Below are 15,662 nucleotides of genomic sequence, written 5' to 3' on the forward strand. Positions count from 1 at the left end.
GAGGAGTAAGTGTCCCACTCTCCCACTCAACCTCTATCTTATCCCACTATGGGTCCCACTCAGCCATGACATGAGGGTGGAACAATGCGGTTGAGAACTATGTGCCTATAAATAGGCTGCTATCCCAGGTACAAATGGCACTTCGAATATAGATTGAAAATATTAAACTTTCGACTCTCAATGCTCTCCAAAATGGCCCGCTAACTTAGGCATTAGTTATTTCTCCTCCTAAATTAATTACTTCTTCTTTTAAAGCTAGTCCTAGTAATGATAATAATATTGTATTACAAAATGATTTTCCAAATACTTGTATAAAAGATTTTAATAACAAATCAATCAGAATTGAAAATCATATAAATCCATTAAATGGTAATCTTAAAATATATTTTAATACATATTCCTATCTTTCCCTATATGATTGTTGGTTTTCTAACACATAAATACAAATTTAAAAATCAATATTTAACAAACACACAATCTCTCTCTCTCCCTCTCTCAAATTACCAAAATAATATATATATAAAAAAAAAAAAAAATCAAAATCATAATACCCTCCTCAAAACTTTGACGCTCGTCACACTGCAATTTACTCATGCAATTAAGAGGTAGGAGGCCTAGGACCATCATTACGAGCTCGTTCGCTTGACCATTGACTATCTCTCGCCCTTCGCTTAGTCCCTCGCAATCTCGACCCACTGATCGAAGGTAAAGACTCCACACTATACTCCTCTTTACAGATCAGTGACCACCGATTCTTCAAATATTATTTTGTCCCAAAATCTATGACTTTTTTACTTTTTATTTTTTATTTTTGGTTGAGACTATAGTTTGTGGTTTTCTAAATTTTCATTTGCTATTGTAGGATCGTCTTCGAATTGACATCCTAAATTATACAAAAACAAAACTGGATTCTTTTCCAAATGTATGTATGACTTACATAATGGCAATATTTTTTACAATTGTTTTTGCATTAAGAAGTTTTTCAAAATTAAAATTAATAAAATTCTATTTAAAATCGACAATGTTACCAGAAGGATTAAGTATTGAAAAAACTTGAATCTAAAACCTTGATTACTAATTTTATATCATAAAATATTAATAATTGCAAATAAGAAATTAAATAATATTTAATTAATAATTTATTTTTTTTTGACAAGAATATTTAATTAATATTTAAATATAAGAAAAGTCACTTAAAAATGTCAATCGAGGTCGGCCCTGAGGCGACAGGAAAGGAAAATGGCGGAGGCGAAGGAGGAGGAGCACCCACGTCTCGTCCTCCGCAACTTCCTTACCCTTCATCAATGCAAGGTTTGTCTATCTTTTTACTTCACTTTTCTTTCATATAATGTTTATGTATATGTATATATAGCTGATGATTGTTGATTGCGTATGTGGGGGGTGGGGTTCCCCATCCACAAACAAACAGGAGCTGGAGTTCATACACAAAAGCAACAGCACGGTCGGTTACAGGGCGAACGTGTTCTCCACCACTCTCTCCCATCTCATCGCCACCAACTCCCCCCACCTTCTCATGCCTTTCGTTCCCATCCGAGGTAACACCAACCCAATAAAAGAAAACAATAAAAACCTCAAAACTTGTGACCCCATTTCGGCAATTCATTCAAATGTGTTTGTTTTGGGGAGATTTATGATTATATCATTCGAACAAGGTTCAAAAATCTCTGTTTGGTTTATGAGAAGCTTGAGAACTTATTGTATTAGCAAGGGAGAGGACACTTTACGTTTCGCCATTGTTTCTTTTCTTATAATTATGGAAATCTGTGTCAACATAAGCCCATTATGAAGTGGTGCTAATCGCAACTATCTGCATTTTTTTGTTTTGTTTGATTCTCTTATGACCCAAGTGAAGTAACCAACCAACTGTTTACCGTAAAGTTGGGGAAAACAAAACAGGAGAACTTTGACTCTTATATTTTATATTCTTTTAATGTTGTTTAAAATCATGTAGCCAAATATATATACAAAAGTCAGGTCACTGCGCTTTTATTTTTTTTGCTTCGGTTCCGATTTTGTAAAACTGTTAAGTTGAAAGATTTAATTTTCTTTTCTTTTATTTTCCTAAATTTGTTGGCAATTACAAGATTCTCGTAATTTGTATTTATTCTGTTTTCCTGCGATTTCTGTCAACCAAGTAGTCTTTTGCCTTGTTGTGTATTACTCATGTATTTGCTGCAGTCTGATGTTGTTCTTGCTTGGTTTTCAACTTCAATGACAGAGAGCTTGAAAGAGAAGGTGGAGGAGTTCTTTGGGTGTGAGTATGAGCTCTGTATTGAATTTACTGGTTTAATCAGGTTAGTTTTCTAACTTATTGACGGTTTCCTTTTTTTAGATTCTAAATGAATTTCTTTGATTCCACAAGTTTTCAGAATAAAGCCCTGGAAACTTCAAAATGTTGGGGAAAGAAAGAGTATCCAAAACAACAATAAGTTTATTCTATAAAGCTGTGCAGTAGAAATTTGTTTTTCATCAAAATGATGGCTATCTTTTTCTTTCTTCTTCTTTATTTTTTTTTTATTTTTTTTATTTATTTATTATTATTATTATTATTATTATTATTATTATTCTTTTTTAATTTTTTTTTTAATTTTTTTTTTTTTTTTTTTTTTTTTTTTTTTTTTATGACTAATACTAATTTTATAGGAAAAAAAGGGCAAATCCCTCTTACACAAAGAGTATACAAGAGAGCTGAGGCCGTAGATGCTATTACAATATAAAATGCAAATCAAATCTACCAAATTCCCTCGACCAAAATCAGGAACATATACAATAACCCAATCCAAAAGAGATCTTAGAAAGGGGGATTTAAGGAAAAACACATTGGTCTTGCTATTCTCAAAGAGACACTGATTCCCTTCTCTTCAAATGTTCCACATCAAGAGAACATAATAACTTTCCAGAATGCCTCTTTGGGGTGTCCCCGTCCTTGAAATTTTCAGCAATAGAGAAGCTCTAGGATGTTGCTAGGCATGACCCAATAGATCCCGAAAATGTTAAGAACTAAGTGCCAGATGTCAGATGAGAAGATGATTAATAGTTTCCTCATCCTTTTTACAGAAGCAACACCGATTAACTAAAAATGATAGCTGTCTTTGCAATTCACATGTTTGCTATCTGTAATTAACTGTTCAATAAATAGGGATATGTAACACCCCAAACTTAGAAATGCCTTTCATAATTTGTTAAGTTGATGAAAAGTAGCTAGAAATGAAGTTCGGAATGAAAAAAGGGCTGGTTTAGGAACGTGGTCTGCTGTACAAAAAAATATCCCGATTAAGAAAGTTGGGGATGCTTGTTGAGGGTGGCTGGCCACCCCTGGAAACTGCTTGGGGGTGGATCGGCCACCCCTAGTTTTTTATTTTTATTTTATAATATATATATATATATATATATATTATTAATTGGGTTGAAAAAAGTTTGAGTTGGGTTGAAACGAAAACAATTTAGTTAAGAATTGGAAAGAGTATGGTTTAGGAAAGTTTAATTTTGAAAGGTGACTAGTTTAGGAAAGTGGCCAAATCGGAAAGTCTTAAGAAAGAAGTAGACAAGATGCGTCTTAAAAAGACATGGATTAAGAAAGAAACTAGACAAAGAATGTCTTAAACATACAAGGTTTCTAGAAACCTTATCCTTCTACTTGACGATGATGTAAGTTGCATTCGACCCGTTTGTAACCATATTTATAAATCTCTGAATAGAAAACCCGTATATGAAGAGAATGTTAGTTATGGTGAAAAAATGGAGTTGTCGTCAGAGAAACAATATGTGCAGCCACAACCATTGGTTCTAACTATTGTAGCAGCGGAAGAATATCCACAAGCGCAGCTCATCACGATCACCACAGAAATAAATAACAATGTCAAAAAGTTGAAGAAAACCATAAAGTTGAAGATGACATAAGAAAAAAAATATTTGGAGGAATTTTTATGGAACGAGACGAAAAGGAAAATTTGTGTCTTAGTGCTATCTACGTAGATTTCTCCAAGTATCTTTCTCTGGAAGAGCCGTGCGTGTCATATTGCAAAGAAAACTCGAGGACGAGTTTTTTTCAAGTGGGGGTGTTTGATGTAGGACAAAATTTACTAATATTTTCGGTGAAAACGAAAATAGAAAAAATGTCAAAAATAATATTGGAGCAACGCCGTTTGATCAGAAATTTACCTGTTTTCAGACAATGGAAGTACAAAAGGAAAGACTTGATCGTTAAGTCAGGATTTTATTTTATTTTATTATTTATAATTAAGACTTTATTTCCTTTACTTACAGGACTAGATTTGTTTTATTTATTTCTTTTCCTTATTAGGATTAGATTTACTATTATTACTAAGACTAGGTTTACTATTGCTACTAGGAATAGGTTTACTATTACTAATAGGATTAGGTTTACATTCTCTACAAGTATTTCTCTTCTATAAATAGGCTTGCTTTTATGTAAAACTCAATTCATTGAATTATTATAAAATCAGAGAATTCTCTCTCAAATACTCTGTGGAGTTTTATCTTTCTTTTAGCCTGCGGGTGTGTTTTTATCTTTTTGGGTAGAAAACGAAGACGCTTCTCCTTGCAAAATCAAAGACGCTGCTCTTTGATTAGTTACCTTAGTTTTCCGCAATGTCAGAAAATAATGGACGTATTAGAAAAGAAGCCATCACTGAAGCATACTGCTTAATATCCTAGTTCCTGACCGAAACTGATTTCTTTTAGTCTACTTCCAAAATCATTCCAACTGGCACTGGTACAGTACTGGGCACTTTACCAAAAAAGCTCACACGCCACATGGAGGGTCATTCTGCATTGTGATCAATAGGGCCTGAAGTTCCAGTATCCTAGGAGATACATACACCTAGCCTATCAAGTTTCAGATATTTCTTCCTAGGTGGTTTCCAGTTTCCTTTGGTTCTGTAGATTGGGAAATGGGAAAGTGGATATCCTAGATTAATGACAAGGGAAGTGTAGTTATTTAAAAAGTTAAACATCTCCTTTGTTTGTCAATTTTATATTTTGCAACACCTGTAGTAGTTACTACTATCTCTTAGGAAGTTCCCCTTGTTAACTTCTTCCTTCTATTTCAACAAATTTTAATTATTAAACTCATTGTTTCTTATCAAAATAGAAAAGTAATCTTGAATTTTCATATTTAATGGTTTCATGTTTTTTGTTTATGATTGCTTAGTTATACACACACCTGGTGGTTTTTAAACCAACGGTCTCACCCCTCCATCCTGTACAGACAGGGGAAAGAGGTGCCTCGAACTAGAGCTCATTGACAAATTCAACAGCACAGTTTCGTCAATATAAGTTTTGGCTACTGGCTATTGTACATTGGTAAATGATTCATGTGCTGCTGCCTATGGAAACATTAAGTGGACCATACCTTAAAGAAGAGAAAAAAATGATAACTTGAGTCTTCATTTGTGCATTAGTTTTCCTAATGTCAGTGCTTACGTTGCCCCTTATGGAGTATCCTTTTTTGTCCCAGTTGATATTGCTTGAGGCAGCACGCCATTACCATCATGAGTTAGATTTGGCAATTGTTGCATCCTTTTTCGTTTCACTTCCCCATATCATTATGGTTAGCTACAAGTATTTACTTATGGCCGTTTATCATTGTTCTGGTGCTTTTTGTGGCCAAATAAAATGGGATTTTAAGGTATTTTTATTCACTCTACTAGTGTAGTGGCATTCTAGAAAAAAGAGGTCCACACCACAAATAAGAATTATGCATTTTTTGTATAGAGAGTACATGGAAACAACATTTAGGGTTCCATACATGAAATACGAAAATGAACCCAAATCAGAAGCATGAAAACCTTCTAAAAATATGTTTTTTATTTTTATTATTTTTATTTTATTTTAAACAGAATTTAACTTTTGGCCACCTAGAGGCCTTGCGAGAATCAGCTACCCTGTGCCATCAGGCGGCGTTGTTCTCCAAATCCAAGCAGCAACAGAGAATAACTTTTCTTCATAAGCCCTTTGTTCAAATTTCTAACTCACTATGTTAGCATACTATACAACTATTATATTGCAAAAATTAAGTATTTCTACAAAGTTTTTAATTGATGTCTTTTAGCAGGCATTGTAAACTATGCCTTCTTCTTAACCTCTTAAGATTGTCCATGGAATAATCTTGCAAATTTTCCTTTTCATACATCTTTGTCATTTATATATCTGATGACATTGTACATTACAAATCAGCTGGTGTCGAGGAGCAAGCATTGGATGGCATAGTGATGATAACAGGCCCTATCTTAAACAACGTGCCTTTGCGGTGTGTATGCAGCTTTTTTGGCATATTCTTACTTCAGTCATGTTCATTTCTTTATCAACCATTTATCATGAGATCACTTTCATTGGTTGGTCATGTGCCATCTGTTATGAAGTTTCAGTTAACCCATTTTCACAGTTTTTTCTCATGGGGTTTTTTTATTTGTTGGTCATAAGCGCCCCCCCCCCCCCCTCCCCTCCCCCCAAAAAAATTAATGTTTGCTCCAAATTGGCATCTACTCAGCATTTGTTTCCATCCTTCTCTTTGGTAATTCTATATAGTTCCAATTAGATTAATTTTTTAGTACTTTTTTGAGGGGTTTTATTTATTTATTTATTTGTTTATTTATTTTTGAAGTCTATTATTTGGGTCTCCTGCTAACAGTTTGCATATTTCTGTTGGTGAAAGGCAGTCTGCTATTTGAACAGTTATGGGAAGGATTTCAAAGGTGGACTTTTTCACTTCCAGGATGGGGAACTAACGACTGTTGAGCCCTTGGCTGGAGTAAGTGAACCTCGTTATACTTTTTATGGTATCTTCTTGCAGTACTTGCATTAATGAAGAGTTGAGAGGGTCAGAAAGGAAGAAATAATGAAAATTGAAGACATTGCAGTAGTGATTAGAATGGTTATTTCTCAAGGCTAGTGGTGTATTATGTCTTATAGTGTAATTTCAGTTAATACCCATTAAATTAACATTTAAGTTATTTTTGTCAGGATGTTGTGATTTACACAGCTGACAGCCGCAACATTCATTCTGTAGATGAGGTACCCTCATTTCTCTATTGGGGTAGTGGAGTATTTCTTCCATCGTAATATGCTTTTAAGTAAATGCTTTCTTCCCTAAGCTCTTCCACTGTGTTAGATGACAAATGGGATGTGGATTTTGGTAACTTGGTTGGTGACTCATATTTTGTAATAATGCCATCAGACTCGTGTTACTTAATTTACTTGGTCTGAATCCAGTTACTATGTTAGGTTTAATAAGAAATATCTCTCATGTCCATTAGTTTTTTTTGATAAGTAAGTTTATTAAAAAGCGTAAGGCGCCCCTAAGTACACCGGGGGTATACACGAGTAGCTAAAGCCAGCACAAAAAAAAAGAAGAAAAAAACCCAAAAAAAAAAAAAAAAAAAATGTCCATTAGTGTGAAGTAGGTTATTTATTCATAAAAAAAAAAGGTGTGAAGTAGGTTATTGAGGCTTGGGCCACTTGGGCTTTGGCTCAAGTGGCAAGGGTTTAGGATAGGTACTTATCAAAAGGGTTTAGGATTGGTCATATGTTCAAATCTTAGCAAGTAAAAAGTAAAAAACCAAAAAAGAGAAGGTTGTTGATCTTGGTTTAACACTGAAGCTGCATAAGGTCTAGTCAATGAGGGTAGTAACAAGTATGACAATTTTATGTGATGTTGACTGCAAAAATATTTTTAATTTGTTAATAGCAGAAGATTGTTGATAAGCTAATATTTAAGATTGTAATAATTTCACTTTCTGCCAAACAATGAAAGATGCTTCCTCAGATGTATTTCTGAATGCTGCTTTCCAAGAAATAAGTTGGATATTCATTTATCTCCAGGTTGTATCAATTTAAAATAACATTGACTACCAATAGGTTGCCCCCCCCAAAAGGAAAAAAAGGTGAAAAGTGTCCATCTTAAATTTAGTTAGTGTTCAAAAGAGTTTTGCCTCTCATTTGGCCTAGCCGTTGGTGCTAGTGGTAGTGTGGGATTGGGATAAGTCTTAGTTTCAAATCTTGCCTAGATTTTATTTTATTTTATTTGATAAGTAATAAAATGGTCTTATTAAAAGTATAAGGCGCCCTTAAGTACACTGGAAGTATACAAGAGAAAGTACTTAACTAGAAAGCGAAAAACGAAAAAGAAATTCGCCAAAACTAAGCGACAGAGGGGACACAAAAGCCACTGTCCAAAGATACAAAATATGAAAAAACGAAGCTAAAATATCCTCCAAGGATCTTTCCAAATCATCGAAGTAGCTATTGTTTCTTTTCTTTCAAACGCACCAAAGAAGGCATGTCGGCACCATCTTCCAAATTGTATCATTCCTCGGCCTTCCAGACGTCCACTTACAAGCAAAGCATAACCCAAAACAAACCAAAACGAGTAAAGAGAGCACCCTACAAAGTGTGAGCCACTTCACACTGAAGAAGAAGGTGATCCACTGATTTTCCATTTTGCTTGCACATGCAACATCTATCCACCAAAATAACATGCCTCTTCTTGAGGTTATCCAAAGTATCTTACCTTGAGCCGCCGGCCACGCAAAAAAAGCCGCCCTCGTAGGAGCATGAGTCCACCAAACACTCTTTCAAGGAAAGTGATTCCCACAGAGCAAGCCAAATAGCTAAAGAAAGACCCGACCTTGAACAAGCCTTTTTTGGGGGAGACCCACCACAACCTATCTTCACTACCTCTTCTTACACTAACTGAGTGTAACATCTGGAAAAAAGAAGTAAAGACATCCACTTTCTAGTCATGCGTTTTTCTAGAAAAGCTCACATTCCATTGATTAGAGCCACACAAGAGCTTCAAATTATCTGCAACAGAAGCATCATTCGCACGAGCAATACCAAATAAAATAGAAAAAACTTCCTTAAGAACTATATTCCCACACTACAGATCATGCCAAAATTTGGTCCTAGCCCCATCCCCCACCCCAAATCTAGAAAAGCCTAAGAATGTCTCCCACTCTTTCTTGATGTTCTCCCACAACTCCACCCCAAAGGCACCTGTAGGCTGAAAGGAGCACCCACCTCCACATAAACTGCCAAACTTGGAGTCCACCACAATTCTCCACCAAGTTTCTCTCTCAATCCTATAACGCCACAACCATTTACCTTATAGAGCCCTGTTGAACATTACCAAATTTCTGATACCCAGCCCACCCTCTGAAATTGGGGTACAAACGTTAGACCAACTCACCAAGTGATATTTGAACTCATCACTAATCCCTTCCCATAAAAAGTCCTGTTGTAGCTTCTCAATGCGAGCACCTACACTTGCCGGAAGAGGAAATAGAGACAAAATACATGGGTAAGTTGGCAAGGGTACTCTTGATAAGGTTGACTCTATCTCCCTTGGAAGGGTATAACCTTTTCCAGCTGGCCAACTGACGTTCAATCTTCTTGATAACACCGTCCCAAATATGAATAGATTTATAGGAAGCCCCCAACAGAAGATCTAGATGCTTTAGCAGCATAAATATAATGACAATCCTACACCCAAAGATATTGGTTAAACTTTCTACTTGATCTACATCACCCACAAGAATTAAATTTGACTTAGCCAAATTAACCTTCAAGCCTGAGGCAGCTTCAAACAGAAGAAAGAGACTTCGAAGGTAGCGCAACTGAGAAGGGCGAGCATTGCAAAAAATCAAAGTATCATCGGCAAACAACAAATGAGAGAAAGTAACATTGCCAACTTTGAAGCCTTCAAGCAAACCTCCATTGATCGCATCAGAAATCATTCGACTCAAAGCCTCCATCACAAAAACAAACAAGGGTGAGAGTGTATCCCCTTGCCTCAACTCACGAGAGCTACTGAAAAATTCATTAGGAGAACCATTTACCAACACCTAGAATCTCATACTGGAGATACAATGAGCTATCTAAGAGTACCATGTTCCCTCAAAACCACACGTCCTCAGCACATACAAAAGAAACTCCCAATTTACATGATCATAAGCTTTTTCTAGATCCATTTTACAAATGACGCTAGGCTCCCCATATCTTAATCTACTATCAAGACATTTATTTGCAATAAGGATTGGATTAAGAATTTGCCTCTCCTTGACAAGGCACTTTGAGACTTGGAAATGACCTTCTCAAAAACTGTCTTCAATCTATCTGCTAAGACTGTAGCAATGATTTTGTAAATTCCACCCACAAGACTAATAGGTTGAAAATCTTTGAGAGCAATAGCACTTGGAATTTTCGGAATGAGCGAAATGAACGAAACATTGAGGCTCTTTTCAAAAATACCTCCATCATGAAAATCCTTAATCACCTCCATAATGTCCCCCCCACCCCCCCCTCCCCAAAAAAAATTCCAACACGTTTTAGAAAAGCCATCAGGACCTGGCGCTTTATCTCCAATCATAGCTGACACTACCTTCCTAACCTCCTCCTCAAAAGCTCTCTCCAACGAACTAGCCTCAGACTCCAAAATAGAATCAAAGGAGATACCATTCACTAAAGGCCTCCACCGACACTGCTTGGTAAAAAGCTTTTGGTAGAACTTGACGATGTGTATGCCGATTTCTGTCTGATTAGAGGATTGAGTGTTGCTAATCAATAAGGAGTCCAAGGAATTGTACCTTCTATTTGAGTTGGCTATGGAATGAAAAATTTAGTGCACTTATCACCTTCGTATAACCACAACACCCTAGATTTCTGCCTCCAACTCACCTCCAACATAAGAGAATACTTCTCTAAATCTCTGACAACCTCAGCCTTTCTCAAAAGCTTCTCCTCCTCTAAGGCCCTACTTTCTTCAATAACATCGAAGGCCTGAAGATCTTCAATAAGCTTCCTATTGTTTTTCTCTACGTTGCCAAACACCTCTTCAATCCATTTCTTCAAATCCAGTTTCAAAGCCTTAAGCTTACGAGCTAAAACAAAACTAGGCAAACCTGGGAACGAATAAGAATCCCACCATTGTTTCACCAGACCCATGAAACCTTTTACCTTAAGCCATATATTTTCAAATTTGAAAGGCCTGCTCTCTCTTGCAACACCACCACAATAGACGATTGGAAGTAGTCTGAATAAAGGCGAGAAAGCTTCTTTAGATAAACCAAGGGAAACCGGACTTCCTAGTCATGGGAAACGAGAAAACGATCAATCCTAGACTACACAGGAGGATCATGAGAAATCGACCAAGTAAAAGAGCCACCAGCAAGAGGGAGATCCATGAGGCCCTGATCAACAATAAATTCAGAGAAATCTGTCATAACAAAACAAAGATGAGCCTCGCCAAATATTTTTCATCATGCTCTCTCTCTCTCTTTCCCTCCTCTAGCGGTGGCGCGTCCCGATAGCATTCATCTTTAGATCGCCATCTCTTCCTTCTTTTCTTTCTCCGGTTAGGTAGACGGTTTCTGTCCCAGTTTTGTTTCTTCTTGTTCGTGCCATAGGATGTGGCTGTTCGAAGCTTGACGTTTCGAGGTTTGTCATGAAGCGTAGATTTGTCGTGGAAGCTAAAGAGTTCCTTTTTTGGGTGAAGTCGGGTTGTTCGGACCTGCGTTTGGTGGAAAAAAGGAAGTCTTTTTTAGGGGTGTTGGTTTTGGGCTTGCTGTGTTCCGCTTGGTTGGTGGACACGGTGAAGGAGGCACTGAAGTCGCCGGGTAGTTTGGATTTTGTGAAGTCTTTTCGTGAGGAGTCGAAGCTGGTGATTGTCCGGAGAGGGGGAAATCAAGCAGGTAGGTTTCTGGAGGTTTCCTCTTTCGCAGTTGGTGGCCGGAAAGGGTCTATTTGGCTCCCTGAGGGTCGAGATGGTCGGGGTTGGAGGCAATTTGCGGGTGAACTGAGTAAAATGGTGGCGGTCCTAGAGTCACCATCTGAGTCGTTAGTGGGTGCTGTAGCAACTTCGGATCGTAAGAAGATGCAGCTTTCTTCTGGTGGGTTTCTTTCCAGGGTTAGAACTAAGAAGGGTGGGGTGGCTTCTTCTTACGTGGAGGTGGTGCGTGGGACAACTGGTTTCTCTGCTGAGATCGCGGCTTCGTCAAGACCTAAGGCGGAGATGTGCGAGTTGGATTTGCTGCCGATGTCACGATTCAGGGACGAAGAGGATTTGAGAGTGGCGGTGGACTGTTTTGATATGGAGGTGAAGACTTCGGGGCTGATGGAGAAGAAATCGACGATCCGAAGCTATGGTGGCGGAAAGAGCAGGACGTTGAAGCTGAATAGACCTAGTTTATGGAAGGTTCTTCTCGGGGTACTCAGGTCAGAGCTCCTCAGCTCAGACCTGGACTGGGTTGCTTCGTCTGTGGCCCAGCTTTTTGGGCTTGGACCGAAGCCCAAACGCTCCTTAGGTGTTAAATGTACTCGGGTTGGGTTTAAACCCGTTTGGAAGAAGAAGAGAGGGTCGGTTTCGGTGGGACATGGCTTCGCTTCTGCAGGTGTGGAGTCTGGTCCGGGATCGGGTCTGGGTTCGGATTTGTCAAATATGGTTTCGGATCTGGGTCCCGTTCTTGTCACCGATTCTTCTCATTTTCCTCTTCCGGTTTCTCCTATGGCTTCCTTAGAGGCTGGTCGGAAGCTTTCTCCACAGTTTCTTGATTCTGTGGACTTAGGGCGTGGGTCGGAAACTTTTGCCTTGGTTCCTCAAGTTTCCATTGTGATGGGCTCGCCGGAAGGGAGGATTCTCCCTTCCTCTTCCCTAGTAGAACCCACGTCCAAGACTCTAATTCAGTACAAACGTAAAGGGAGGAAGCCAAAGTTGGTGGTGGGTCAAGGAAAACACGAAGATGTGGGTTTTCTCAGGCGAGGGTTTCTTGAGTCGAGCTCCTCCTCTCTTTCACAAGCAGATCGTAGTTTCTCAAGTGCTCGCCCTCTCAATTCTGTGGGTGGTCTCCCGGCTCTCTCTCCTTTGGAGTTGTCTTTGGCGTGCTCTTCGTTTTTCGGGGATAAGGGGGATAGAACTATGGCTTTCCTCTCTGCCCTTGATGAGGACCATAGGCGGTGGGATATGATTGAAGATTGTGAGCTTTAGGGGCTTAGGGTTGGGTTGTTTTGTGGGCTGTTCCTTGTCTGGTCGGTGGTGAGGCTGTTGCTTCTTGTATACTCCGTGTGTACTAGGGGCGCCTTTCGCTGTTTTTTTAATAAAATTGCAATTACTTATCAAAAAAAAAAAAATACGTTACATTGAAGTCGCCCCCCCCCCCCCTATGCACCACGGCAAGTTCCACCAACTACAAATGCCAGCTAATTCATCGCAAAGAAGTCTTCGATCACATCCAGAATTCGGGTAGTAAACACCTGCAAAGGCCCAAACGAAATTATCTGCAACGTTCTTGACTAAGATTGCGAAGGTGTACTCCCCCACACACTCATCGACCTTCTCCGCCACCCTTGTGTCCCACATTATCAGAATGCCCCCTGATGCCCCTTTGGATTCCAAGGAACACTAGTCTATATGATTGCATCTTCATAAGCTGCGCACAATGTTGCGCGATAAACTATGAAGCTTAATTTCTTGAAAGCAAATAACATTCATCTTCCAATCTCTGAGCAAGTTACTAACCCTTAGACGTTTTCTCCTCTTGTTCAACCCCCTCACGTTCCAAGAAAGAATTCTTGACTTCATAACACAACTGGATAACCCCTCGCCTTCCTTTCACCACGGCTCGAACAAGAACCTCTAGCATCGTAATTGACTGAACTCTCATTATTCTTGACCTCCCTTTTACCCTTCATAGCACAACTCGATCGGTCACCCAGTGCTTCTAGATGACGTTCCTCTTCAAGAAAAGTTAAAGAGGGCTAGCAATTGCAACTTATGACCCACATACGATATTCGCACAATGGGATAAATTTCATTCGCACATTGAATAACCCAATCAGAATACCCTGAAAGACCCCCCGAGGCTGGGGAATTGGTATTTAGAGGAGGCAACCCACCAATATTAGCTTCTCCTACCACCTCTTCTGCAATGCACAAGTCCTCCCTACTGCCAGCTCCTTCAATACAGTGAGCACCCTCTTGAAACACAACCAACTCTGAGCACCCGATTGGCATGCTGGAATTAGCCCTCTATAGAGACCGAGCAAACGGAAAGAGAACCATCGGCAACCCCAACCCAGTCGACTGAGACGCAGAAAACCGAACACCGACAGTCTCAGAGCAGAGACCAAGAGACCACGACCCCAAATCTCTCACCTCGACCATCGGAGATTGCATACCCTCACTCACTAGTGTCCTCTAAAGCATCACATCACGATTGGCGGTCTGAAACACACTCACCGGCGAAATTTACTTTGACTTGACCCTCTCAGGTGACTTAATGACCACCGGAATCTCGCCAAAAGATGAACCGGAAAAAAGACCCATCGAAGGACAGTCCGAAAGCCCCAACGGACCACTCACCACATCACTCACTAGGAGAGAACACACCGGTGGTCGCAGCACACTGTGAGACCCCCTAGCAGATGATGACGTGCCTGGGTCACTGGGTTGACCTGCGTTCAAAGTTTCCAAGGGATGGGCTGACCCACCACTGTCACCAGTGACAGTGGCCTTCCTTTTTTTGGGTCAGGCTGCTGACCCACATCCGAATCCACCAACAGCTTCTCAATAAAAGACAGTCTTACTCTTGGGCTTAAAAACCGTAGCCTTGATTTTGGGTTTAAAGGTATTGGTGGGTTGCTTCGAGGTGAATTTTAACTCCATGATTGGGCTGGGCTTGATGTGAACTTAGCTTATGCTACCTGCTTAGAAGCCCGTCCACAGCCGAGTCCAGCCCCATCAAACAAATGCCTACTTCCTCTTTTAGCTTCAGCAACGTCTCCCTCATATTGGAGAGCTCGAGACTTTCACCAAAATGGAAGTGTGTCAAAAGCCAGCCCTCCCTTCACATCTTGCTTTTCAGAGAGTGCAGGACCACAATTTGAAGTCAAAACCTTCACCAGAGGATAGGAAATCTTCATCAGAACTGGAATTTCTTTCGTCGGAAACTGTGTATACTTTGCTGAAGCTTGGACCTTCCTCTTGCTGATCACCGGAGCTGGGACAGACTTGTCCGTGGACACTCCCGCTGAAAGTTCTCTCACCCACTTAGGCACCCTAGTTACCTGCCCTGAAAAAACACCAAGACTCTCCTTCAGCGGTGGCAATGTCTTCGTCAAAACCTTTGCATAACTCCTCCTGCTTCCCCTCATCGCCTGAACCTTTGGTTCTGCGGCCACCAATCTAACTCCAGCTCTAAAGTGCTTGTTAGCCAAACGTAAAGCCGAGCCCCCAGCCTTTGCCACGTCTTCCTTCTGGAATTAGGACCGAGCCACTTTTCCTTCCACCATCATGTTCCTCAACCATCAAGAAGGCACTGTGTCTGTTGAAGCAGTGCTGAGCAATGATCCGGGAAAAACCAGGTTGAGCTTAATTCGAAAAAACCCGAGTCTTCCACTACCAACAGTTCAAAATCCTTAGATTCCACCGACCATCTTCTCGAGAATGACATGATACCACTAGAAAAAACGCTGGAAAGAAAAAGGTTCCACCAGTTCCAGCCAAGAAACGCACCAAACTTACCTAATGCACTCATCACGTGCCGTTGAAAAGAGAGAGAGAGAGAGAGGGAGGGAGGGAGGGAGGGAGGGTCTTCTCTCGTTAAATTATAAGTATCTTTTTGTAACTT

At 39.6% G+C, this 15,662-nt stretch overlaps 1 protein-coding gene across 1 annotated transcript in view; it reads left to right on the top strand.

The window, feature by feature from the left end:
• The first annotated feature begins 1,155 nt into the window (after nt 1-1,155).
• Nucleotides 1,156-15,662, top strand: part of LOC133877790 (uncharacterized) — a 35,622-nt gene continuing 21,115 nt past the window's right edge. The window contains exons 1-6 of the mRNA XM_062316207.1: nt 1,156-1,311; nt 1,430-1,556; nt 2,240-2,315; nt 6,220-6,292; nt 6,698-6,793; nt 7,006-7,056. Coding sequence (XP_062172191.1) covers nt 1,240-1,311; nt 1,430-1,556; nt 2,240-2,315; nt 6,220-6,292; nt 6,698-6,793; nt 7,006-7,056 — 495 coding nt within the window. The 5' untranslated portion in view covers nt 1,156-1,239. The remainder of the gene's footprint in view (nt 1,312-1,429; nt 1,557-2,239; nt 2,316-6,219; nt 6,293-6,697; nt 6,794-7,005; nt 7,057-15,662) is intronic.

The sequence above is a fragment of the Alnus glutinosa genome, chromosome 1, assembly GCF_958979055.1.
Source record: "Alnus glutinosa chromosome 1, dhAlnGlut1.1, whole genome shotgun sequence".
Classification (NCBI taxonomy): Eukaryota; Viridiplantae; Streptophyta; class Magnoliopsida; order Fagales; family Betulaceae; genus Alnus; species Alnus glutinosa.